This window comes from Papio anubis, chromosome 4, assembly GCF_008728515.1.
Source record: "Papio anubis isolate 15944 chromosome 4, Panubis1.0, whole genome shotgun sequence".
Lineage (NCBI taxonomy): Eukaryota > Metazoa > Chordata > Mammalia > Primates > Cercopithecidae > Papio > Papio anubis.
Genome location: NC_044979.1, coordinates 104,892,148 through 104,917,553, shown reverse-complemented (window position 1 = coordinate 104,917,553; position 25,406 = coordinate 104,892,148). Strand labels below are relative to the sequence as shown.

The window sequence follows — 25,406 nt, the reverse complement described above, 5'->3', positions numbered from 1 at the left end:
AAATATAACATTATATACTCTTCCTGGCATACTTCAGCTAATTGAGAATTGAATCAAAAATAAAAATTCAAGAAGAGGAAAGAGCATAGAATAATAACAACTATGGTAAGCAATGAAGTTAGAAACACATGAAATGCTTACAAAATAGTTATAAATATGATTATGAAACATTTCAAGAAAAACTTAAGGGAGTTGAGTGAAGGGACAGAGTACAAAAGACATCATGTTCAATTTTGTTATGTATTTTGGGTATCTCTTTTGTTTTTTACCTTGATAGAGATATATTAAAGCTAAAAGTTAAAGATAAGCTATGATAGAGTGAAATAAAAATGAAGAAATTTTAATCATCTTCCTATGGTGGCTATAACAAATTACTATAAACTTGATGGCTTAAAACAACATAAATTTATTCTCGCACAGCTCTGGAGACCAGAAGTCCAAAATCAGTTCTACTGGGCAAAAATAAAAGTTTGGCAAGGCCATGATTCCTCCAGAGACTCTAGGGGAGAATCTGTTCCTTGCCTCTTCTGGCTTCAGGTGACTGCCAACAGTCTTTGGCTTGTGACCATATCAGCCCAAGCTCTGCCTTTTCCTCTTCTGTCTGTGTGTCACGCCCCCTTCTGCCTCCCTCTTGTGATTGCATTTGCGACTCACTGGGATAAACCAGAATAATCTCCCAGTTTTAAGATCTTTAACTTAATTACATTTGCAAAGTTCCCTTTTCTTACATAAGGTAACATCACAGGTTCCAGGGATTAGAATATGGATTTTGTGGGGGGTGGGGAGGACTTTTTTCAAGCCTACCACAATTGATAATCAAATAAAAAGAAAAAACAAGTAAATAGCAAAAAAGAAACAAACAAAAACCCTTTAATATAGAAAGACTAAACTGAGGTAACTGAAATGACACCAAACCGAAACACTATCTGTCACAATACATGTGAATGACTTAAGCTCTTTCATTAAGAAAATAACTTGTTTTAAAACTTCCCTAAGATCCAATTATATACTGTTTAAAAGAGAAAAATTTAAAACCACATCACTTAGATATCTAAGTGTGGAAATAGAGGGATGGCCAAAGGTATATCAAGCAAGTAAAAATTAAAGAAGGCATTCATTACAACACTGCTATTAGACAAATTAAATTCAAAGCAAACAGCATTTCATGTGATAAAGGATTGTTTATATTGATAAAAGATACAACACATGATGGCAATAGAATATTCACAAACTTATATGTAACAAGTAACATAACACTAAATATATAATGAAATTGTTCAAAGTTTTACAGAAGAATAAACAAAAATATATATAGAGAAAAAATAGACTTCATAACATAAGAATAATATACATCACTGTAAAATATCTGGACATTTCAAAAATTGGCAATATACTAAACTACCAAGAAAAAAAAAAACCCTCTCAATAGCTCTAAAAAGTAGGACTTACGCAAATTACATATTTAAAACAATGAGCAATGAAGCAGAAATCAGTAACATGCTTAAAAAAAAAATACCACTTGGAAATTTAAACACCCTCATAATTAACTCGAGTCAAGAAGGAAATCAAAGTACAATTATAGTCAATTCATAAATGTCAACAATGAAAACTCTACACATCAACAACATATGGGATACCATTCGGAGAACAGATGGCAGCTCGAGGACATATGTCTGAATTCTCACTACCCCACCCCTTAATTCTGACAGAAATGACCTAGGAAATATAAAACTAAAGAAAATCTTGCACAGAGAAGTGAGACTTAAATGCTGGAAACAGAGAAATTTTACTTAGAAAAATGCCAGATTGGATTCATATAAAGGAGGATCCCTGGACTGACTTTAAGAAAATAGACTTATTTTTCAGAACAATTTTATATTTACAGAAAATTGCAAAAAACACAGAGAGTTTCCCTATGACTCCCTCCCATCTATATACTTTTCCTTGTCATTAACATCTTGTAGTTCATTTGTTAAAACTAATGAACCAATATGGATATATTATTAACTAAAGTCCGTTGTTTATATTAAGGTTCACTGTGTTGGACAGTTCTAGGGGTTTTGACAATTGCATAATGTTATGTATCCACCATTATGTATCAGAAGAGTTTCACTGTCCTAAAAATCCATTCAGTTTCATTATATATTTAGTGTTATGTTACTTGTTACATATAAGTTTGTGAATACTCTTGCCATCGTGTGTTAATTGCCATCGTGTGTTGTATCTTTTATCTGTTCATCTCTTTCCTCCTCCAAATCTCTGGCAACACTGGTTTCTTACTCTTCTATAGTTTTGCCTTTTCGAGAATGTAATATAGTTGAATCATTTAGTATGAAGCTTTTTCAGACTGGCTTCTTTCACTTAGCAATGGGCTTTTAAGATTCCTCCATGTCTCCGGGCGCGGTGGCTCAAGCCTGTAATCCCAGAACTTTGGGAGGCCGAGATGGGCGGATCACGAGGTCAGGAGATCGAGACAAACCCCGTCTCTACTAAAAAATACAAAAAACTAGCCGGGCGAGGTGGCGGGCGCCTGTAGTCCCAGCTACTCGGGAGGCTGAGGCAGGAGAATGGCGTGAACCCGGAGGCGGAGCTTGCAGTGAGCTGAGATCCGGCCACTGCACTCCAGCCTGGGCGACAGAGCGAGACTCTGGCTCAAAAAAAAAAAAAAAAAAAAAAAAAAAAAAGATTCCTCCATGTCTTTTCATGGCTGGATAGCGCATTTTGTTATATCACTGAATAATATCCCATTTAATGGATGTACCACAGTTTATCCATTCAGCTTTTGAGAAACATCTTGTTTGCTTCCAGTTTTTGGTGATTATGAATAAAGCTGCTGTAAACATTCTTGTATGGACATAAGTTGTCAACTCAACTGAGTAAATACCTAGCCTTACAATTGCTGGTTTGTATGGTAACACCATGTTTAGTTCTGTGAGAAACTGCTAAATTATCTTCCAAAGTGACTGTACTATTTTGAATTCCCAGGAGCAATGAATGAAAGTTCCTATTAATATTCATCCTCATCATCTATTGGTATTTTCAGTTTTTTGAATTTTAGTGATTATCTAATAGATGTGTAGTGTTATCTCGTTGTTTTAATTTGCAATTCCATAATGGCATATGGTTTTGAACTTCTTTCTCTATATTTACTTACCATCTTCTTGGTGAAGTGTTTATTCAGATCTTTTGCCCATTTTTGAAATCAGTTGTTTGTTTTCTTATTGTTGAGTTTTAAGAGTTCTTTGTACATATTTGGATACAAATCCTTTATGAAATATATATTCTGCAGATATTTTCTCCCATTCTGAGGGTTGGCTTTTCATTCTCTTAAGCAGTGTCCTTTGCAAAATTTAAAATTTTCATAACGTCCAACATTTCAATCATTTTTCATGGGTTATGTTCCTGGTATTTTATCTAAAAACTCATTGACAAATGCTAGTTCCCTTAAATCTTCTCCTATGTTATCTTCTAGTAGTTTTATATAATAGTATTGAGCATTATATTATATCTATGATCTAAACTGAGTTAGTTTTTGTGAAAGGCATAAGGTTTATGTGAGTTTATGTTTTTTATTTTATTTTATTTTTTTTGCATGTGGATATTCAGCTACTCTTTCAAGTAAGACAACCATTCTTGAAAAGGCTGTCTTTCAATGCCTTTGTTCCTTCGTCAAAGACTAGTTGACTATCTTTTTGTATGTTTATTTCTGGGCTCTCTGTTCTGTTTCATTGATCTACTTGTCAATTCTTTTACCAATACCATGCTGTATTGATTATGAAGCTTTATAGTAAGTCTTAAAATCAGGTAGTGTTGGTTGTTCAAACTTGCTCTTTTTCTTTATTATTGCATTGGTTTTTATGTGTCTTTTGCCTTTCCATGTGATTTTGGAGTTTGTCTATATCCATAAAATATCTTGTTGGGACTTTGATTGGAATTGTATTGAATTTATAGATTACGTTGGTCAGAATAAACATCTTAACAATATTAGTCTTCCTATTTATGAACATGGAACATCTCTTCATTTATTTAGATATTTGCTTTTTTCCATCAGTTTTGTAGTCTTCTTCAATAGATCTTGTATATATTTTGTTAGATTTACACCTAAGTTTCATTTTTTGGTGTTCATATAAATGGTATTGTGTTTTTAATTTCAATCTCAACTTGGCAATTGCTGGAAAAAACAACTGACTTTTGTATGTCAACCTTCTATTCTGCAATGTTGCCATTTTTGCCTACTAGGTCCAGAAGTTTCTTTCTTTCTTTTTTTTTTTGTCTATTCTTTCAGGTTTTGACATAGACAATTAGGAATTTATTAACAAAGACATTTTTATTTCATCTTTTCCAATGTATAAACTTTTTATTTCCTTTTCTTGTCCTGTTAAATTATCTAAGACATCTAGTTCAGCGTTGAATGAGAGTGGCGAGAGAGGACATCTTTACCTTTTTCCCAGTCTTAGGACAAAAGCACCTAATTTCTCACCATTAAATATGAGGTTAACTATACGGTTTTTGTAGATGCTGTTAATCAAGTTGAGGCAGTTTCTCTCTATTTCCAATTTGCTCAGTTTTTATTATAAATGGATGTTGAATTTTGTTAAATGCTTTTCCTGTGTCCATTGATGGAAAAATCACATAATTTTCCTTCTTTATCTTGTTTGTGTGGTAGATTACATTAATTGATTTTTAAATAACCAGATTTTCATGCCTGGAATAAATCTCACTTGGCCATGGACTATAATTCTTTCTATACATGATTATACCTTTAAATAAAAATTTAAGTTGCTAATATTTGTTGAGAATTTTTGCATTTATGTTCATCAGGGATATTGTTCTGTAGCTTTCCTTTTTTTTAATGTCATTGGTTTTAGAATTAGGGCAATTCTGGCCTCATGGAACAAGTCAGCAAGTGTATGAGTTAGGAACGGTTCCCTTTCGTCTGTTTTCTAGAGAAGACTGCAGATAATTATTATCACTTTTTTCTTAAATGATTGAAAGAATTTAGTAATGAACCCATCTGGGCCTGGTGTTTTCTTTTGTGGAAGATTATTAATTATTAATTCAGTTTCTTTAGTAAGTATAGACCTATTAAAATTATTTCTCTTTATGTGAGTTTTGGCAGATTGTGCTTTTCAAGGAATAGGTTCATTTCATCTAAGCTATCAAATTTGTGGGCATAGAGTTGTTTATAATATTTATTTATCATTCTTTTAATGTCCACAGAATCAGTAGTGATGACCCCTCTTTCATTTCTGATGTTAGTAATTCATGGCTTCCCTCTTGTTTTCTTGATTATCCTGGCTAGAAATTTATCAATTTTATTATCTTTTAAAAGAAACAGCTTTTGGTTTCATTGATTTTCAGTACTGAATTCCTGTTTTAAATTTAATAATTTTTTTTCTGACTTTAATTTTTTAATTGAAAAACAAAATAGTATACGTTTATGGAGTATAACATGACGTGTTAATATATGTACACATGTGGAATGGCTCAGTTAAGCCAATTAACATATTCATTACCTCACATACTTATTCTTCAGAGAAAATTTAAAATCTACTTCAGGCTGGGCGCGGTGGCTCACGCCTGTAATCCCAGCACTTTGGGAGGCTGAGGCGGGCATATCACGAGGTCAGAAGATCAAGACCATCCTGGCTAACACGGTGAAACCCCGTCTCTACTGAAAATACAAAAAATTAGCCAGGCGTGGTGGCGAGCGCCTGTAGTCCCAGCTACTCGGGAGGCTGAGGCAGGAGAATGGTGTAACCCGGGAGGCGGAGCTTGCAGTGAGCTGAGATCTGTCCACTACACTCCAGCCTGGGCGACAGAGCAAGACTCCGTCTCAAAAAAAAAAAAAAAAACTACTTCAATTTACTAATTTATGCTCTAATTTTTATCATTTCTTTTATTCTGCTTGCTTTAGGCTTACATTTCTTTTCTTTCTCTAGTTTCCTAAGGCATAAGATTAGATTATTAATATCACATATTTTTTCTTTTCTAATATATCCATTCAGTGTTATAAATTTCCCTCAAAGAACTGCTTTCACTGCATCCTACAAACTATGATGTTCTATTTTCATTTATTTCAAAATATTTCTTGAGATATCTTCTTCAATTCACGTGTTACTTAGAAGTGTGTTGTTCAATCTCCAAACAGTTAGAAAATTTTCAGCTATCCTTCTGTTACTGATTTTTAGTCCTATTTCGTATGGTCTGAGAGCATGCTTTGTGTAATTTCTATTTTTTTACATTGTTAAAATGTGTTTTATGGCCCATATGCAGTTTCTCTTGATGGAAATCCCATATAAGTTTGACAAGAAGCTATATTCTGCTATTACTGGATGAAGTATTCTATACATGCCAATTAGATCCATTTAATTAATAGTTCAGTTCATTTTAACTGATGGCTGTTTAGCTAAATTGTATTTCTCTTTGCATTCACCCCACCACCCCACCCCTCTCCCTTTTTTTTTTTTTTTTTTTTTTGAGACAGAGTCTCACTCTGTCACCCAGGCTGGAGTGCAGTGGTGCGATCTCGCATCACTGCAACCTTCACCTTCTGGGTTCAAGCAGTTCTCCTGCCTCAGCCTCCCAAATAGCTGGGATTACAGGTCCGTGCCACCACATCTGGCCTATTTTTGTATTTTTAGTAGACGCAGGGTTTCACCGTGTTGGCCAGGCTGGTCACGAACTCCAGACCTCAAGTGATCCGCCTGACTCGGCCTCCCAAAATTCTGGGATTACAGGCATGGGCCACGACACCTGGGCTGCATCTCTTTTAATATTGTCATTCGGTTCACTTATCCATAAGTATGATTACCAATGCATTATTGCTATTTTTGTGTTGAGCAGCTGTTTACAGGTCAATTAAGAGTAAGAAAAGTAGCTTTTGTTTTTCCTTCATTTATTCCTTCTCGATTGCTCTTCCTTTCTTTATGTTGATTTGTGTTTGTTATTTTATCATTTTCCCCTTTATCTGAAGAACTGCTTTTAGCATTTTTTGTAAGAAAAGTTTACTTATGAGAAATTTCCTGTTTTTGTATGTCTGAGAAAGTTTTTATTTCTTCTTCACTTTTGAAGAATAATTTCACTTGATAGAGAATTCTAGGTCGGGGGGATTTTTATTCTTTTCGCACTTTAAATATTTTATTATACTTTCTTCTTACTTGCCTGATTTCTGATAAGTCAGAGGAAATTCTTACTATTGTTTATTTATAGGTAAGATCCCCCCTCAACTTCTGTCAGGATTTTATCTATCTTTGTTTTTGGTTTTCTGCGGTTTGAATATGATATGCCTAGAGGTACATTTTTTGTGACATTTATTTTGCTTTGGTGTTCTCTGAGCTTCCTGGATCTGTGGATTGGTGTTTGCCATTAATTTTGAAAATTTTTCATCTGTTATTGCCTCAAATACTTCTGTTCTTTCCTTTTTTTGGTATTTCTGTTATGTGTGTCTGCTACACTTTGTGTAATTGTCCCACAGTTCCTGGGAATTCTATTACATTTCTAAAAGTAAATTTTATTATTAGAACACTTTTAGGTTAATAACATAATTGAGCAGAAGGCACAGATTTCACATAAACCCGCTTTGTGTATGCCTCCCATACACACCATCATGCTTCCATGCAAGAGTGGTATGTTTGTTATAGTGGATGAACCTACACTGATACATCATTATCACCCAAAGTTCATAGTTTACATTAGGATCCACTCTTGGTGTTATACATCGTATTTTGATAAATGTATAGACATGTGTCCACCGTTATAGTATCTTACAGAGTAGTTCTACTGCCCCTTGTTCCCCCTGTGTGCTCTGCCTCCCTCTCCCCAACCCCCAGCAACCACTAATGTTTTCACTTTCTCCAGAGTTTTGCCTTTTCCAGAATGTCATAAAGTTGGAATCTACAGTATGTAGCTTCTCAGACTGTCACTTTTACTTACTAATATGCATTTAAGGTTCTTCCATGTCTTTGCATGAGACACGTAAACTTTAAAGAAGCTTGACAGCTCATTTCTTTTTAGCACCGAACAGTATTTCATTGTATGGTTGTACCACAGCTTATTTCTCCATTTACCTACCAAAGGACATCTTGGTTGCTTCCAAGTTTGGAAAACATGAATAAACATACTATAAACGTTTGTATGCAGGTTTTGGTGGGAATGTATGTTTTCAACTTATTTGGGTAAATACCAAGGAGCACAATTGTTGGAATGCGTGGTAAGAGTATAATTTTGGAATAAACCACTAAACTGTCGCTGAAGTGGCTGTGCTATTTTGTATTCCCACTAGCAATGAGTGAAAGTTCCTGTTGCTTCACATTCTCAATAGCATTTTGTGTTGTTAATGTTTTAGATTTTGATTATTCTAATAAATGTGCAGTGCTGTATCATTGTTGTTTTAGTTTGCAATTCCCTAATAACAAAGATGTTCACAAGTATATGAGCATCTTTTCATTTACTTATTTGACTTTTGTATAATTTTTTGGTGAGTGGTCTGTTCTTTTGTCCATTTTAAAATCAGATTGTTCATTTGCCTATTGTTGTGCTTTAGCAGCTCTTCTGTATATTTTGAATAACAATCTTTTATCAGATATGCATTTTGCAAGTATGTTCTCTTTAGTCTGTGGTTTGCTTCTCATTTGCCTTTTGCAGAGCAGAATTTTTAATTTTAATTTTAATAAATTACAGCTTATCAGTTCTTTTTTTCATGGATCATGCCTTTGATGTTGTATCTAAAATGTCATCACCATACTCAAGGTCATGTAGGTTTTCTTTTGTGTTCATTTTTGTCATAGATATAAGATCTGTGTTTAGATTTATTATTATGTGTGTGGATATCTTCTTCTTTCAGCACCATTTGTTAAAATTATGACCTTTTCTCCGTTGTATTTTGCTTTTTTGTAAATATCATTTGACTATATTTATGCCCGTCTATTTCTGGGCTTGCTATTCTGTTTCATTGACCTGTTTGTTCTCTCACTAATAACACACTGTCTTAATTACTGTAGCTTTATAGTAAATATTGACTTTGGGAAGTATCAGTCCTTCAAATTTGCTCTTCACCTTCAATATTATGCTGACCATTCTGCATCTTTTGTCTTTCATGTAAAGTTTAGAATCAGTTTGTTGATATCCACAAAATAACTTGCTGGGTTACTGACTGGGACTGTGTTGAATCTATAGAGTAAGTTGAGAAGATCTGACACGTTGACAATATTGAATCTTCCTATGTATACATGGAATAACTCTTTATTTAGTTTTTCTTCAATTACTTTCATTCAAGTTTTGTAGTTTTCCTTGTATAGATCTTGTACATATTTTATTAAATTTATGCTTAATTGTTTCATTTTGGTGGTGCTAATGCAGTAATATTGTTTTTTAATATCAAATTATACTTGTTTATTGCTGTTATATAGGAAGGCAATGAACTTTTGTATATTAACATATTCTGTAATCTTGCTTTAATTGCCTATTAGTTCTGGGAGAGTTTTTTTGGTCAACTATTTTGGATTTTCTACATAGACAATCATGTTATCTGCAACATTTTATTTCTCTCCTCCAATTAGTATATCTTTTATTTCCTTTATTGTCTCATTGCACTAGCCAGGACTTACTGTACAATGTTGAAAAGGAATGTGAGAGGGAAATCCTTGTTTTGTTCGTGATCTTAGGAAGAAAGCTCATAGTTTCTCACTATTAAATATGATGTCAGATGAAGGCTCTTTTGTAGATGTTATTTTTCAAGTTGAGGAAGTTACTTTCTATTCCTAGTTTACTGAATTTATTTTTAAAATCATGAATAGGTGTTGTATTTTGTTAAACACTTTTTAAAAATCTGTTGATATAATCTTGTGACTTTTCTTCTTTAGCCTATTGATATAATGGGTTACATTAACTGATATCCAGTGTTGAACCAGTCTTACTTTTTTGGGATAAGCCTTACTTGTTTGTGGTGTATAATTCTTTTTTCTTTTTTTAAGAGATAGGGTCTCACTCTGTCACCCAGGCTGGAGTGCAGTGGCACAATCATAGCTCACTGTAGCCTCTAACCCCTGGGCTCAAATAATCCTTCTGCCTCAACCTCCCAAGTAACTATGAGTACAGGTCTGCACCACCATGCTTGGCTAATTTTTGTATTTATTGTAGTTACAGGGTCTTGCTATGTTGCCCAGGCTTATCTCAAATGTATAATTATTTTTATAAATTGTTGGATTAACTTGCTAATATTTGTTGAGAAATTTTATATCTATATTCATCAGATATATTGATAAGTGTTTTTTTCTTGCAATATTTTTGTCTGGTTTTGGTATTAGTATAATGCTGACCTTATACAATGAATTAGAAAATATTGCCTCTGCTTCTATATTCTCTACAATTGTAGAGACTTTGTGTAGTTTTTTTTTTCCTAAATGTTTGGTAGAATACTCCAGTGAACCCATCTGGGTTTGATGCTTTCTGTTTTGGAAGTTTATTCAATAATTAATTCCTTTAATACAATTAACAGTATTTAGGTTGCCTATTTCTCTCTGTATGAGTTATAGTAGACTGTATCTTTCAAGCAATTGGTCCATCTTAACTAGGTTATAAAATCTGTGAGCATAAGATTGTTCATAATACTCCTTTCTTAACCTTTCTAAAATCTTATTTTATTTTTAATTGAGCCATAATAATTGTACATATTTATGTGGTACAATATGATGTTTTGATACATGTGTATATTATGTAATGCTCAAATCAGGGTAATTAGAATATCCATCATCTTGAACATTTATCATTTCTTTGTGGTGAGAACATTTAAAATACTCTCTTCTAGTTATTTCGAAATATATAATACACTATTGTTATTTATATTCACCCTGATGTGCAATAAAACACTAGAACTTATTCCTCTATTTAACTTTAACATTGTACTCATTGACCAGTGTTCTCCCACACCCTCTTTCACTTACCCTCACCAGCTTCTGGTAACCACCATTCTACTCTCAGCTTCTATGAGATCAACTTTTTAAGATTCCGCATATAAGTGAAATCATGCAGTAGTGTTCTTTCTGTGCTTAGCTTATTTGACTTAACACAATGTTTTCCAGGTTCATCTATGTTGTCACAGATGAAACATTTCCTTTCTTTTTTTATGAATGAATAGTATTGCATATTATGTATATACCACAATTTTTAAATTCATTCATCCATTGATAGACACAGGTTGTTGCCATATCTTGGCTGTTATGAATAGTGCTGCAAAAAACACAGGACAGCAGATGTCTCTTTGACATACTGATTTCATTACTTTTGGGTTTATACCCATTAGTGGGATTGCTGGATCATATGGTAGTTCAATTTTTAATTTTCCCAGGAACTTCCATGCTGTTTTTATAGTGACTTTCTAATTTACATTCCCATCAACAATATGTAAGGGTTTCCTTTCTCCACATCCTTGCCAACACTTGTTATCATTTGTCTTTCTGCAGTAGACATTCTAACTAGAGTGAGGTGGCATCTTACTGTGGTTTTGTTTTGTATTTCCCTGATGACTAGGGATGTTAAGCATATTTTCATATACATGTTGCCCATTTGTATGTCTTCTTTGGTATATATATTTTTTGAGAAATGTCTATTCAGGTCATTTGCCCATTTTTTTGGATTGGGTTTATTTTTTACTTTTTGCTATTGAGTTGTTGGAGTTTCTCATATATTCTGGATATTAACTCTTCATCAGATGCTTAGTTTGCCAGTATATTCTCCCATTCTGTAAACTATATCTTTACTCGGTTGATAGTTCTTTTGCTGTGCAGAAGATCTGTAGTTTCCTGCAATCCCATTTGTATATTTTTACTTTTGTTGCCTGTGCTTTTTTTACCTAGATAGGGTCTTGCTATGTTGCCCAGGCTGGTCTTGAACTCCTGGTCTCAAGCAATCCTCTCACTTGAGCCTCCCATGTAGCTAGAACTACTAGCCTATGCCAATATGCCTAGTTATTTATTTTTATTTTTACTTTTTGTAGAGACAGGGTCTTGCTATGTTTCCCAAGCTGGTCTCAAACACCTGGTCTCAAGTGATCCTCCCGCTTTGACTTCCCAAGGTGCTGGTATTAAAAGCATGAGCCACTGCACACAACCTATGTTTTTGTTTTTTTGTTTGTTTTGAGACAGGATCTCTCTCTGTTGCCCAAGCTGGAGTACAATGGTGCCGTCATGGCTCACTGTAGCCTTGACAAGCCCCGGGTTCAAGCAATCCTACCACCTCAGCATCCTGAGTAACTGGGACTACAGACACACACCCACCATGCCTGGCTAATATATATATATATACACACACACATGTACACACACAGATACATATGTATATATACACACACACACATACATATGTATTTTTTTTTTTTTTTAGAGATAGGGTTTTTCGATGTTTCCCTGGCTGGTCTTGAACACCTGGGCTCAAGCCATTCACCAGCCTCAACCTCCCAAAGTACTAGGATTACATGTGTGAGCCACAATGCCTGGTACTTTTTTTTTTTTTTTTTTTTGAGATGGAGTCTCGTTCTGTCACCCAGGTTGGAGTGCAGTGGCATGGTCTCGGCTTACTGCAAGCTTCACCTCCCGGGTTCATGCCATTCTCTTGCCTTAGCCTCCTGAGTAGCTGGGACTACAGGCGCCCACCACCGTGCCCAGCTAATTTTTTGTATTTTTAGTAGAGACAGGGTTTTACCATGGTCTCGATCTCCTCACCTCGTGATCTGCCCACCTCGGCCTCCCAAACTGCTGGGATTTACAGGCGTGAGTCACCTCGCCCGGCCGCCTGGTACTGTTTTTTAAATTGAGTTCTAGATGTTTCTAACATATTTTGGATATTAACTCTTTATCATATGTATGGCTTGTAAGTATTTACTCCCATTCCATAGGTCACCTTTTCATTTGATTCATTGTTTTCCTTATTGCACCAGAGTTATTTAGTTTAATATTGTCCCATTTGTCTATTTGTGGTTTTGTTTCTTGAGCTTTTGGTGTCTCATCCAAAAAAATCACTGCCAAGAGAAATGTCAAAGAACGTTTCCCCTGTTTTTATCTAGAAATTTTATGGTTTAAGGTCTTACATGTAAGTCTTTAATCCGTTTTGAGTTTATTTTTTTCTGTATTATATAAGTTAAGGGTTAAATTTCACTCTTTTCTTGTAGATGTCCAGTTTTCCAACACCTTGTTGAGGAGACCATCTTTCTCCATTGTTTTTGGCACCACTGTTGAAGATCAGTGGACCATACATATATGGATTTATTTCTGGCTTCTTTATTCTGTGTCATCCGTCTGTATGTCTGTCTTCATGCCAGTACAACACTGTTTCGTTTACTGTAGCTTCACAATATATTTTGTAAGCAGGAAGTGTGATGCCTTGAGCTTTGTTCTTTCTCAAATTAACATTGACAATTCTGGGACTTTTGTGATTTAATTTGAATTTTTGAATTTTTTTCAATTTCTGTCAAACATGTTGTTGGGATTTTGATAGGGAATGCATTGAATCTGTAGATAGCTTTGATTTATAGACACTTTAAAAGTATTAAGTCTGTATATTTATGAAAACAGGATGCTTTTCCAATTTTTGTCTTGTTTAATTTCTTTCATCAATGTATTTTAGTTTTTTATGTATAAGTCTATCACCTCCTTAGTTAACTTCATTTCTAGGTATTTTATTCTTTTTGGAGTTACTGTAAATAGATTCTAATATTTTGGATAGTTCATTGTTAGTGTATAGCAACATTACTGACTTTGCTTGTTGATTTTGTATCCTGCAATTATAGTAAATTCATTTGTTAGTTTTCATGGTTTTTTGGTGGTGTTTAGTGTTTTGTGTATGTGTGTATATATATAATATTATATATATGTATGTAAGATCAGGTCATCTTCAAATAGAAAGTTTAAGTTTGTCCTTTCTGATGTGAATGCCTTTCTTTTTCTTTTCTTTTTTTTTTCTTACCTTACTTCTCTGGCTAGAACTTCCAGTACTATGCTGGATAGAAGTTGCGATAGTGAGCATTCTTATCTTGTTCCTGATATTAGAAGAAAAACTTTTAGTTTATCCCTGTTGACTGTGATGTTAGCAGTGGACTTGTCATACATGGTCTTTATTTGTTGAAGTACTTCTCTTCTGTACCTAATTTGTTGAGCATTTTTACCACAAAAAGATGTTGAATTTTGACATGATCTTTTTCTGCATCTATTGAGATGATCATATGCCTTTTATCCTTCATTTTGTTAATGTAGTATGTCACATTTATTAATTTGTGTATGTTAAACTATTGTTGCATTCCAGCAATAAATTACACTTAATTATGGTGAATAATACTTTAAATGTGCTATTGAAATATGTTCGTTAGTATTTTGTTGAGGATTTTTAAACCTATGTTCATCAGGGTTATTGCCCTGTAATTTTCTCATAGTATCTTGTCTGACTTTGTTAGCAGAGTAATGCTGACCTTGTAAAATGAGTATGGAAGTAAACACTTGTTTTCACTTTTTTGGGGGAAGACTTTGAGAAAGATTGCTATTAGTTCTTCTCTAAGTGTTTGGTAGAATTTTGCAGTGAAGCCATCTGATCCCGGTCTTTTCTTGGAATGGAAATATTTTATTACTGATTAAACCTCCTTAGTGTTGGTTTGTTCATATTTTCTATTCCTTCAATACTCAAAGTCTTGGTAGTTTTTGTGTGTCTAGGAACTTACCCATTTCTTCTAGGTTTTCTATTTTTTTTTTTTTTCTCACTGCAAACTCCGCCTCCTGGGTTCAAGTGATTCTCCTGCCTCAGCCTCCCGAGTAGTTGGGATTACAGGTGCCAGCCACCACACCCAGCTAATTTTTGTATCTTTAGTAGAGACGAGGTTTCTCCATGTTGGTCAGGCTGGTGTCGAACTCCTGACCTCAGGTGATCTGCCTGCCTCGGCCTCCCAAAGTGCTGACATTACAGGCATGAGCCACTAGGTCTGGCCGACATTTAATTTTTCATATCGCCTCTTATGATGCTTTTTCTTTCTGTGGTATCAGTTGTAATGTCTCCGCTTTCATTTCTAATTTTGAGTTTTCTTCTTCTTCCTAGTTATTCTAGCTAAAGGTTTGAAACTAACTCTTCATTGATCTTCTCTTTGTTTTTCTAGTCTCCATTTGTTTTCTTTCTTCTCTAATTGTTATTATTTCTACGCTTTTACTAAAGGACTTACTTCATTCTTCTTCTAGTTACTTAAGTTGTAACATTAGGTTATTTATTTTAAATCTTTTGTTTGATGTAGGTATTTATTGTTATAAACTCCCCTCTTAGATCTGCTTTTGTTGCATCCCATAAGCTTCATTAGAATGTGTTTTCATTTTCGTTTATCTTAAGATATTTAAAAATTTTGCTTTTAATTTCTTATTTGACCCATTGATTGTGTAGGAGTATGTTGTTTAATTTTCATATGTTTGTAACATTTTTGAAATTCCTTCTATTATTGATTACTAGTTTCATATCACTGTTTTTGAAAAAAATAATTTATATATTTCAATCTTAATTTTGTTGTGATTGTTTTGTGGTTTACTCTATGATTATCCTGCAGAATGTTCCTTTGGTGCTTCAAAAGATTATATATTCTGCTGCCACTGGGTGAAATGTTCCATATGTGTCTATTAGGTCCATTTGGTCTGAAGTGTAGTTTAAGTCCAATGGTTCTTTACTGATTATCTGTCTAGATAATCTGTCTATTATTAAAAGTGGGATTTTGAAGACCTATGATTTTATTGCTGTCTATTTCTCTCTTCAGGTCTAATAATATTTGCTTTGTATATTTAGGTGATCCAATGTAGGGTTCATATATATTTACAATTGTTATTTCTTCCTGATGAAATAATCCCTTTACTGTTATACAATGACCTTATTTGCCCCATTTTACAATTTTTTACTTAAAGTCTATTCTATGTGATGTAAGTGTAGCAATCCCTCACTATTTTGGTTTCCACTTGCATGAAATATCCTTTTCCATCTGTTTACTTTCAATTATATGTGCCCTAAATTGCCATTTTGATAATTGTATTCTGGCTATCATGTATTTTTTTTTCTGTCTTCCACTCTTTCTGCTTTGTGTATTTTTTCCCTTTCTTCTATTTTTTCTGTCTTCTTCTGTGATTGATGCTTTTCTCTAGTGGTATGCTTTGATCCCTTACTTTTTAATTTTTGTGTATCTACTGCAGGTTTTGCTTTGTGGTTACCTTGAGACTTACAAAGGAACGTCTTATACTTATAACCAGTGATTTAAAAATGATAATAACTTAACTTTGATTACATACAAAAACTCTACACTTTTACTCTACCACCCCCCTTTTAGTTTTTTATGTCACAATTAAAATTTTTTATATAGTATATCCCTTAACACACTGCAAATAAGCCTCATTTTGTCGTGATTTACTTTATTTTTCTTCACAGATAGTGCATTTTTTACAAATTGAAGGTCTGTGGCAACCCTGTGTTGAGCAAGTCTGTCATTTTTTAAACAGTATGTATTTACTTCATGTCTGTGTCATATTTTGGTTATTTCAAACTTTTTCATTATTATTATTATTATTATTTTATTAGATCCATTAAGGCTCTCTGTGATCAGTGATGTTTGATGATACTATTGTAATTGTTTTGTGGTGCTGTAAACCGCATCTGTATAAGGTGACAAACTTAACTGATAAATGTTGCGTGCATACTGACAGCTCCACCAACTGGCTGTTCCTCCATCTGTCTCCCTCTCCTCAGACATTCCTATTCTCTGAGACCCAGTAATATTGAAATTAGGCCAGTAAATAGCCCTGAAATTGTCTTTAGGTATTCAAGTGATAGGAAAAGTCACACATCTCTCACTTTAAATCAAAAGCTAGAAATGACTTAGCTCAGTGAGAAAAAGCATGTCAGAAACCAAGATAGGCCAAAAGCTTGGTTTTTGGCTGGTTTGCCAAGTTGTGAATGTAAAGGAAAATTTCTTGAAGAAAAGTAAAATGACTACTTCAGTGAACACACAAATTATAAGAAAATGAAACAAACTTACTGCTGGTATGGAGACAGTTTAGTGGTCTGAATATATGATCAAACTAGTTGCAACATTAAGCCAAAGCCTAATCCAGAGCAAGATCTTAGACTCCCTTCACCTCTATGAAGGCTGAGAGAGATGTGAAAGCTGCAGCAGAAAAGTTTGAAGCTAGCATAGTTTGTTTCATGAGGTTTAAGGATAGAAGTTGTCTCTGTAACATAAACATGCAAGGTAAAGCACCAAGTGATAATATAGAAGTTGCATTAAGTTATCCAGAATATCGAGGTTAGATAACTGATGAAGGTGGCTACACTAAATGATAGTTTTTCAGTGGAAACAAACAGTCAAATACTAGAAGAAGATGCCATCTAGGGCTTCTATAGCTAGAGAGGAGAAGTCAATGCCTGGCTTCAAAGCTTCAAAGGACATGATGATATTCTTTTTAGTGGCTAATGCAGCTGGTGACTTTGAGTTGAAGCCAATGCTCATTGATCATTCCAAAGATCCTAGGGCCCTTAACAATTAGACTAATCTACTGTGCCTGTGCTCTATAAACTAAACAACAAAGCCTAAAGGGCAGCACATTTGTTCACAGCATGGTTTACTGAATATTTTAAGCTCCATGTTGATATCTACTGCTCAGATAAAAAGATTCCTTTCCAAATATCACTGCTCATTGACAATGCACATTGCTACCCAAGAGCTTGGATGAAGACGAACAAAAAAATTTAAACTTGTCTTCATTTCTGCTAACACAACATCCATTTTGCATCCCGTAGATCAAGGAGTAATTTTGACTTTCCAGTCTTATTATTTAAGAATTTAGGAAATGCATTTTGTAAGGCTGTAGCTACCATAGATAGCAATTCCTCTGCTGGATCAGGACAAAGGAAATTGAAAACCTTCTAGAAGGACTCACTACTTAGATGTTATTAAGAACATTCATGATTTATGGGAGAAGGTGAATGCATCAACATTTACAGGAGTTTAGAAGGTTGATTCCAACTCTCATGAATGACTTTGATGGGTTCAAGATTTCACTGGAGAAAGGTACTGCAAATGTGGTGGAAATAGCAAGAGAAATAGAATTAGAAGTGGAGTGTGTAGATGTGACTGAATTGCTTCATTCTCTTAATAAAACTTGAATGGATGAGCAGTTGCTTATTATGAATGAGCAAAGAAAGTGATTTCTTGAGATGGAATCTACTCTTGGTGATAATGCTATGAACATTGCTGAAGTGATAACAAATAATTTAAACTAGTACATAAATATATTTGATAAAAACAGTGGCAAGGTTTGAGAGAACTGACTCCAGTTTTAAAAGAAGTTCTACTCTGGGTAAAATGCTATATAACAGTATTGCATGCTACAGATAATTTTTTGTGTGTAAGGAAAAGTCAATTGATGCAACAAACTTCATTGTTATCTGATTTTAAGAAATTGCCACAGCCACCTCAACCTTTGGCAACCACGACTCTGAAGAGTCAGCAGTCATCAACATCAAAGCAAGACCTTCCAGCAGTAAAAAGGCCAATATTTGATGAAGGCTCAGATGATTGTTAACTTTTTATTTTAGAAACTAAGTATTTTTAAATTAACATATATACTTTTTAGACATATTATTGCACATTTAATAGGCTACAGTAAAATGTAAACATAACTTTTATATGTACTGGGAAACAAAAATATTGTGTGATTAGCTTTATTGTGATATTTGCTTTATGTAGGCATTCTGGAATTGAATCCACAATATTTCTGAGGTATACCCATATTGTAGCTATTGTTAGTTTTAATAGTTTTGTCTTTTAGTCTTTATCCTAATGATGTCACTGATTTACACACCACCATTACAGTATTAGAGTATTGTAAATGTACTTACTTTTCACAGTGAGTGATATAGTTTTATATGTTTTCATGTCATTAATTAGCTTGCTCTTTTTTTTTCCTTTAGCTTTCTTTTTTTTTTTTTCCTTTCACTTGAAGAATTCTGTGTAGAATTTTTGGAAAATAGGTTTGGTGGTGATGAACTCCTTCAGCTTTTGTTTGTTTGAAAAAATCTTTCTCTCTACTTGATTCATAAAAGACAGTTTTGTTGGGTAAATATTTTTGGTTGGCAGTTTGTTTTTCCTTCCTTACATATGTTCTTCTATTCTCTCCTGTTCTGTGCAAGGTTTCTGCTGAGAAATTTTCTACTAGCCTTGTTATAACTGTCTTATATGTGATTTGCTTCTTCTCTCTTGCTGTTGTCAGGATTTTCTCCATGTTTTTGATTTTTGACAGTTTGATTATAATATGTCTTGGCATAGTCTTATTTTCATTGAATCTGATTGGAAACTTTTGAACTTCTTGTACCTGGATATTTATATCTTTCCCCAGATTTGCAAACTATTCTTCCATTATTTCTTTAAATAATCCCTCTTTTTTTTTCCTCTCTCATCTCCTTCTATAACTCCTATAACTTGTATGATGTAGTTTGGCTATGTCCCTACCCAAATCTCATCTTGAATTTTAGTTCCCATAATCCCTACATGTCATGGGAGGGATTCAGTGGGAGATAATTAAATCATGGAGGTGGTTTCCTCCATGGTATTCTCATGATAGTAAGTTCTCATGATATCTGATGGTTTTATAAGGGGCTTCTCCATTTGCTCAGTTCTCATTTTCTCTCTCCTGCCGCCTTGTGAAGAAGGACATGTTCGCTTTCCCTTCCACCATGATTGTAAGTTTCCTGAGGCCTCCCCAACCCTGTAGAACTGTGAGTCAACTAAAGCTCTTTCCTTTACAAATTACCGAGTCTTGGATACGTTCTTATAGCAGCATGAGAATGGACTAATGCATTGCACATTTTCTCTTTTGATGCTGCCTCATAAATCTCTTATGCTTTCTTCATCTTTTCTCATTCTTTTTTCTTTCTTCTTCTTTAGTTGTATATTTTCAAGTAACTTGTTTTTCAGTTCACAGTTTGTCTACTTGATAATTTCTGCTGTTGGTGCTGTCTAGTACATTTATTATTTCATTTATTATGTTTTTTAGCTCCAGAATTTCTATTTGATAAAAAAAAATAATTTCAATCTCTCTCTTTAATTCTTTGTTTTGGTTGTACTGTTTTACTGATTTCATTGAATTGCTTCTCTGTACTTTAAGTTCCCTAAGCTTTCCTAAAACAATTATTTTGATTTTTTTGGTCAGGCATTGCATATATCTCTATTTCATTGGGGCCAGTTACTGTAAAATTACTGTATTCTTTTGTTGTTGTGTCTTTTTTTATGTTTATTTTTGCCTTATGTTGATGTGTGTGTGTGTTTAGTAAAGCAGTCAAATGCACACATATCAACATAAGGGAAAAATAAACATTAACAAAACCAAAAAGAATCACCTTCCAGATTTTGTGAGCTAGTTCACTATGGAAAGACCATACGCTATGGGGGAGGGTTTGTTGGGTGGTGTAGCATCAGTGATGGTGCAGGTTTGTAGTCTCTGTGTAGCTTTTTCAGCTCAGGTCAGAGTTGATAAAGATCATAAGGATCCTCAGTGGCCAAAGCAGTGGCTATTGGCAGTGATCCTCAGTGGCCAAAGCAGTGAATATTGGCAGTGGCAGCAAGAATTGATTGGGTCTTCAGTGGCGATGGCTGCTAAGGTTCTTCTGATCTTTCCTCCCACTGGGGAAGCTGGCACTGAGAAGATTTCTCTTGGTACTAGGTCTGGCTTGTAGGGCCTCTCATAGTGGCAGTACCACCAGTGTCTGATGGGTGACGTTGATGGAGTAGCCATGGAACTGAGGTCTGATGCATGGACTCACATGGAGAGACTATGGCTCTGGGATTACAGTGGTAATGACACTGGTGCTCAAGGGGCAGATTCCCCTTCTGCTGCATGGTATAGTATGTGAGGCATGGGTGCACCTGCAAAGTAGTGTGGGAGCTAGAACACAGTCTTTCAGTGGCTTCAGAGTTGGGGCAAGGCATAGCTCTCTATGGCTGAGCTGTTGCCCAGGGCACAGGTGCCCCTGCTGTAGTGTTGGTAATAGTATACATATGCATTAGTCAAGGAGACAAGAATGAGAGCACAGGTATGCACAGAATTATAATGGCTCTGAGGCCTGGGTGGGGATAGCTCTCTATGGTGGTTAAGTCAGTGTCTGAAGCGTGGACACATGCAGGCAGAGTTTAACATTGGGGCTTGGAGTGTTAACTAGCTTACTATGGTGCTGGCTGTGGTGTTAAACACATGGGTGGGCCCAGTGTAGTCAGACTGTCAGTCTGGAGTGTGGGCATTCCCAGGGTGGCCATGGCTCCAGGGCTGAAGCTTATACATGGTTGGGAGAGATGGTGACCCCATTCCCAAAGTAGCTCAACAGCAACTCCTTCTTGGGGTATAGAAGGGAGGTATAGCCACATCTCCCCTTCTGGGGTTCTCTTGCAGGAATGACTGTTGGTTACTCAGTGGAAAAAGATCCTAGTGTCTCCTGCGGAGCAGGCCACTAGAGACAATGTTGGTCCTTTCTGTGTCTAATGCTGATAGCTTCCACCTTTATTCTTTGTTCCTAGCCAAATCATGGCCTCTTAGGTATGCCAATCACAGCAGCAATTCTTTCTATGTGGTTATTCTCCATTTTTTGCTTCATGATGTTGTTGCAAATTCTTTAATGGGCCCTTGAGTCCTCTCTGGGATATTTTAGTTTGTGAATAGCTGTTTATACTTGAATGCTTTGGAGGGTTAAAGGTGAGTATCTCCTACTCCATGATCTTGGTGATAGCTCCTAAAAAGAGATTTTCTTAACTAAAAATTTTCTTAACCTAAAAATAGATTTTCAGAAACTATTAATTCCCCCATTCGTTGCAGAGGAGGTCTGGGTGAATGTTGGAGCATGATTTTGACACTTAGCCAGGCAACTGACAATTCTGTCTTTGCCCTCACTTCCTGCTTGCACAAAGCCTCAAGGTCATTCACAGGTGACAGCTCAGTGCCTTCTCTATTTCTTCCTTAGGATGAGCACAGTCCTGAGCATATACCTGGTCTTCTAGATTTTTGGGAATATGTCAGAGATTTTCAAATTCCCTATGGATAGCTCGTTACTCAGCTTATGTTTTAAAGCTTTGGTTAGTCTAGTGTTTTCCTTGACCATTATCCAATACCTTAGTCATAAGCAAAGTTAATCAATTGCCTGTAACTGTTTTGACAAATGCCCAGAGGAAAAAGGTTTTTCACAGTGGGTGAGTTCTGATTTAAGTAAAATAAAGACAGCCTTGCAAGTGGAGTCTTCTAGAGAACTGCCAGACATGTCAAATAATGGCAGTTTCTTGGGAATTTGAAAGGGCTCTATCCCAGTTTTGCTTTCTACAGTGGCTGCCAGACAATTTGTTTTCACTATGAATGGGTGCTATTACTTTTTCAGGCTATTACAGAGTTGGATACTGGGGGATGAGAATAATGCAAGCCAAAGCACCACAGAGCTCATTTTTTTCTCACTGAGATTCAGCCATTTTCCTGAATAAATGCTCCCTGGGTAATTGCAAGTCTTTGGTTAATTTCCAGAGTCCTACAAATTTGATTCTGATAATTTTTGCCAATTTTCTTGCTTTCTTTATAGAAGAGAGAATTATCAGAATTTCTTTCTCTATCATTTTCCCTATGTCAAAAGATACATTTTTTATATAGTATTATCTTAACACTTATATTGTAGATACAGTTAGAAAAAATGTTACTGACATGAATATTTCTAAATCAAGAAGACATTTTAAAGTTAACAATTAGGAGAAACCATAGACTATCAAATGCTTTGGAAAAATATGAAGATAGTGTGGTTGCCAACCTCCAACATGTCGAAAATAATCCTTGCTTCCTAGTTTTGTGGTTCTTCTTTCCGCATACTGAATCTGAGTTGATTTGTACAACCAAAATAATCATATGAAAGTGATGGTGTATGACCTTTGAGACTAGTTCATAAAATACATTGCCACTTCCACTTTGGTCACTTGAATAGGTTATTCTTGGAAAAACCAGCTACTATGTTGTGAGGACACTAAAACATACCTATAGAGAGGCTCGTGTGGAGAACTGAGTATTCCACTGAAACCAGCACTAATTTACCACCTATGTGAGTGATCCATCTTGTCCAGTCCCAGCCAAGCGTTCTGATGACTACAGTACCACAAAGCATCTGACTGAACCTTTTGATAAGCCTTTATCCAGATCTGCCTAGCCAAACTGTTCCTGAATTCTTGACTAATAGAAACTGTGAGATAATAAACATTTATTGTTTTAAGCCACTAAGTTTTGTCATAATTTGTGTCTCAGCAATTGATTACTAATATAAGTATTTGAAAGCATTTATTTACAAGGAAGCAAATATCCTCAGAAAGAAATTGAAATGTGTTTTTAAAAATTTCCCCTGAGAAAGTACTAGCCGTACATAATGGTAAAGGCTCTTTCAGACATACCAAATTTTCAAGGTTATATTCAGAGCACAAAAGAAGAGTGTAACTCTTAACTATTCCATATTCATTTTCTGAATATGGAATAACTTCATTACCAAGACCTGAAAATAATAAAACCAATGAAAAGAATTATAATTTTACTTATGAATACAGATACAAGGATCCTAAAAGACTCTACTAACAAATGGAATCTAGCAGGATAAAGCTTTCTAGAAATGCATTATATATACATAAAGCTATGATAATTTAGACCTGAAGTACTAGCATCAGAATAAAAATATATTAATAAAAAATAATTTTCAGAACTCAGAAACAACACATCAAACCTAATACCAGTTATGAAATAATCCATTATTTCCATACTTAGTTGAAGTGTCTAAATCTATATTATAAACATCTAACACATGTTAACAATATGAGTATGGATGTATGTAAATATGTATATATGTAATATTTTAAATCAAATATACATATGATACATAAATGTGGCTTACAATGAAGCAGATTGACATTCCAAGCATGGATATCTTTAATCTAAAAATAGATCTTAGGAAAAATTTTTAAAAAGTCTTTCAGTTATAAAATCATTCCAAAAGGAAAACAGGAAATTTGAGAGGAAGAAATTCAAATGCCAATAGATACTTTAAAAAGTATAATTTAGGCAGTAATTCAATAAGTAATAGTTATTTTCTAACAAATTCCCTTTGTTTTACAAAAAAGAACAGTAGCCAGTGTTGAGTTCATTTGAGAAGTAAAAGGTAAATATAGTTAACAAACTTTTTTGGAAGTTATCCACAATATGCCAAAATCCTTAATATTGACCTAGACATTTTTAGTTAACATTTGAAATATGAATGCTTTACATCCTTATCATTGCTCGTTTGTGTTTTCTTTATGTAGATACTATTTTTAGCAAAGGAAATATATTAAAAATCTTTCAAATTTTCATTGCCCTTCCACCTAGGATAAAGCAGGCAGTTTGATGCATAGAAATGCAGGGTTTTATATTATTTTCCTTATAATAAATCTAAGAGCTAACTCTGGTATCAGTTTGTCTCATCACATTTGGAAGGTGTTACATACCTGCAAATAGCGGACCACTCGGCAAACCAGGTCAGGTGCCATGAAGTCTCCAGTGAATCGCCAGATAATATCTGTCAAGATGTTGACTAGTCCTGTGAAAGAATCTAACAAAAACATACAAGTGCTTACATGCAGGGTTTTTTGTTTTTTTTGTTGTTGTTGTTGTTGTTGTTTGTTTGTTTGTTTTTCAAATTTTCAGCTAAGCCACAATAAAAATGAAATCCTGGAGAGGTTCACTTTTTTTTCTCCTTCCTGATTTATCAGATGGCCACTGAGGAAAAGTAAAGCAAAGCAGGAGTTCTTTGACTTATATTATTGCAGCTTCTTACCACTTAAATGTAACCACCTAGGAAGAATTTCAATAATGACTGAAGAGGAATCAGTAATCATAACTGACCTTTTAAGTCACAGAGCAGAAATTTTCAGGGTAGTAGGTTTGTACTAAAGACAGCACTGTGTGAGAATGAAGAGGACAAAATTGAGAAAAGCAAAATTGTTATCTTTGGAGAATACTTCAAGATTCCTCTTACTACACCCATTATTTTGCAAATTGGACCTCTTGTTTCTCCTTACACCCAGTCTCAGTCCCCCTGCTCCCAGGTTTCTTTGCTTTCTTCTCCTTTCCACTTTCAACATCTGCCCTCGGAAAACAGCAAGTGTATCATCTGTCAACTTAATTAATGTACTTGGTTGAATTACAGAGGAACTAAGGCCAAGGTCAGGACATTTGTCCTCTTGTGGGCAGGTCATCTGTACTCAATTCTATAGTTACAGATTGTACAAGCTGTGTAGATGTTTATAGCAGAAATGGCAAAATAGGCTATATGTCTAAAAACTGCCCCTCACCCCTCCATGACAGACATCA

The 25,406-nt window shown here is 34.8% G+C and overlaps 1 protein-coding gene across 1 annotated transcript in view; it reads right to left on the bottom strand.

The window, feature by feature from the left end:
• Window positions 1-24,583, bottom strand: part of NPSR1 (neuropeptide S receptor 1) — a 63,852-nt gene extending 39,269 nt beyond the window's left edge. Inside the window, exon 1 of the mRNA XM_031665864.1 lies at window positions 24,542-24,583. Coding sequence (XP_031521724.1) covers window positions 24,542-24,583 — 42 coding nt within the window. The remainder of the gene's footprint in view (window positions 1-24,541) is intronic.
• Between the last annotated feature and the right edge of the window lie 823 nt (window positions 24,584-25,406).